This window comes from Cucurbita moschata, unplaced genomic scaffold (assembly GCF_002738365.1).
Source record: "Cucurbita moschata cultivar Rifu unplaced genomic scaffold, Cmos_1.0 Cmo_Scf00093, whole genome shotgun sequence".
NCBI classification, from domain to species: Eukaryota; Viridiplantae; Streptophyta; class Magnoliopsida; order Cucurbitales; family Cucurbitaceae; genus Cucurbita; species Cucurbita moschata.
In genome coordinates, this window is record NW_019268609.1 from 60276 (window position 1) to 63098 (window position 2823).

The 2823-nt window shown below is 37.4% G+C and overlaps 1 protein-coding gene across 1 annotated transcript in view; it reads left to right on the forward strand.

The window, feature by feature from the left end:
* Positions 1 to 2064, forward strand: part of LOC111439388 (probable auxin efflux carrier component 1b) — a 6011-nt gene extending 3947 nt beyond the window's left edge. Inside the window, exons 2-7 of the mRNA XM_023077079.1 lie at positions 493 to 692; positions 883 to 1153; positions 1228 to 1313; positions 1399 to 1556; positions 1637 to 1713; positions 1786 to 2064. Of these exons, the coding sequence (XP_022932847.1) occupies positions 493 to 692; positions 883 to 1153; positions 1228 to 1313; positions 1399 to 1556; positions 1637 to 1713; positions 1786 to 1852 (859 nt within the window). The 3' untranslated portion in view covers positions 1853 to 2064. The remainder of the gene's footprint in view (positions 1 to 492; positions 693 to 882; positions 1154 to 1227; positions 1314 to 1398; positions 1557 to 1636; positions 1714 to 1785) is intronic.
* The last annotated feature ends 759 nt before the right edge of the window (positions 2065 to 2823 follow it).

Consider the following 2823-nt stretch of genomic DNA (forward strand, 5'->3'; position numbering starts at 1 on the left):
TTGCATTTTCTTCTACTCGAACCTGAGACCTGTGTGTTGTTAGGTCGACGCTCTGACCACTTGAGCTATTCAACTTGATTGTTGATAGGTTGGCTCTTCTGTGATGGTATACTACCGATTGCTTCAACGAGGCTCTGATACCACTTGTTGAATTTCGATAATTGGCCAGGGAAATCACCGAGAGGATATTGTCGACAGGAGGTTGTTGGAGGAAAGATAAAATGCGTAAAATAAGAGAGAGAGAAGGACTGAAACTTTGACTGCTCTTCAAAATCCGGTGGTGAAATCTTGTAAACAGATTTCCTATTTAAATACAACCTATCCTAAAAATGGGTGGAGAGTGGCCAACTGAATCTGTGCCACTTCCTAGAAAATTGACGTCTAAGAATTAGCTAATCCATTCGACGTGTTTGTCAAATGGTCAAAGGGAAATTAAATGTAAACGTGTGAATCTAAATAAAGAAAAAACAAAGGTTTTATCTAACATCCGAGGCATTCGAATTTCGGTAATGGGCTTTTTTCGCCAGTGATTGGACCGGCGGCGGTGGCGAAGAAAGGGGTCAACAGTGGAGATGGGGGGAAAGATTTGCATATGTTTGTTTGGAGTTCGAGTGCATCGCCGGTTTCTGAGGGTGGAATCAATGTTTTCCGGCACGGGGAGTACGACGGCGCCGGCGGAATGAACCAGAAAGGTACAACGTTAAAAAGTAAAGATTTGGTTTTGTTTTTTTGTTGGATTTTTGTACTTTTTTTTCAAGTGGGTCAGTAAAGGAAATCAATGTTCTTGTTTTTTTATTTTCAAATTTGTCGGATTTTAATCAAAAGGAATGACTTTATTGAGCTTTGAATATTGAGATCTGTTTGTACTGAAATTTTGGTTAGATTTGGATGAGTTTAGCTTTGGGAACAAATCCGCCGTGAACGGCGGAGCATTTGACGGCGGCGGTCCTGTTCTATCCAAGCTCGGGTCGAGCTCCACCGCTGAACTTCACCCGAAAACTGGCGACGACACGGCGGAGTCTAAGCCAACTGCTATGCCTCCGGCGAGTGTGATGACAAGGCTGATTCTGATCATGGTTTGGAGGAAACTGATCAGAAATCCAAATACGTATTCTAGCTTGATCGGCCTAGCTTGGTCTTTGATTTCATTCAAGTACGAAAAAAAAAACCCTCATTTTGGGAATTACGACTCTAACTTTGTATCGAACTAAACATGTTGTTTTGTAGGTGGAACATTGTCATGCCAGCCATTGTTGCTCGATCGATTGCCATTTTATCCGATGCGGGACTCGGGATGGCAATGTTTAGCCTCGGTATCGATTTTCTTACACTTGAACAATAACGTGTAGAATTGTTCATGTTAATCGTGAAGGGTTACATATAATTGGTATTGTGTAGGGTTGTTCATGGCCTTGCAGCCTAAGATCATTGCTTGTGGAAACACGGTTGCTTCCTTCGCCATGGCGGTTCGGTTCATCACCGGTCCGGCCGTGATGGTGGCTGCCTCTGTAGCTGTAGGGCTCCGAGGAGTTCTCTTGCACATCGCCATAGTTCAGGTGAATAAATACGAAGATGACTTTATCTCGAATCATTGTATTCCAAGATTTTAATGTAATTAAGTTCATTTCACTCGTAGGCTGCGTTACCTCAAGGGATTGTCCCTTTTGTGTTTGCCAAGGAATACAACGTCCATCCCGACATTTTGAGCACCGGGTTTGATCTCGATTTCCATACTCATCATCCCAATCCTCGATTCGCTATCTTTAATGCTTTTTTTTCTTGCAGAGTCATATTCGGGATGCTAATTGCTCTACCGATAACTTTAGTTTATTACATCTTGCTTGGACTTTGAAGCTTTGCGACCATCGAGAGACAAAAAAAACTGTCATTTTCTCTCTCTAGAAACACATTTTCTCTAACCTAAAAACAAAAAGATTTTGTTGTAATTTTTTTGGCCTTTTTTTTTTTTTTTGTGCTTTCTCTATTTCTTTTGTTCTTTTGATGGAGAAAGTAAATTAAAGCTTTTTCATATTGTCTCTTAGTAAATAAATAAATATAATAAGTTGAAAATGGGACTAATAATTGAAATTCAAATATAAAATTATTCCTTTTTTTTAATTATTATGCTAATTAAGTATGTGATTAATTATTGATGTTTAGTTGCAATATTCATTAAATTATAATTAAATTTAATCTATTTTAGGTAACCCTAAATAATCATTTTTTCTATTCTTAATTAATTCAAATAGATGTTTGTTGTTTGACATCAATCATACCATATACTTCAAAGAATGAAGATGTGAAGAAAAGGTTGTCAAAATTGTCATAAGATGTTCCAATTCATGCTACGTTAAAGAAGAATGAAGTTCGATTGTTATAAATTTTAGAATTATTGTATTTTAAAACCTTTTATTTACTCTAGTTACATTTACATAATTTTTAATTATGACCATAAAGTATGAATGTTACAACTCTCGGAATGCCTCTCAATTTTGAGGCTTTAGCGATGTATGTTGTATTTGCAAGTAGACTAGAAAATATAGTAAGAGAAGCATCTATGCTTTTCTTTAGCCAATGGCTAAGTTTCTTTGCAACTCTATGTAGTTTAGGTTGCATGTAAAATGATTCAAGCTCGACATGATCAATCTTACTTGTGTAGTGATTCGAATTTTAAACAAGTGTTGTTGCCTTGGGATATTTGATCAACAAGAATCATTCAAGCTAGACACGATCGATCCATCTTGTGGAGTGATTCGAATCTCAAACAATGTTCTTACCTTGAGATATTCGATCAACAAGGTAATCCGAATCTTACTCTCCTTA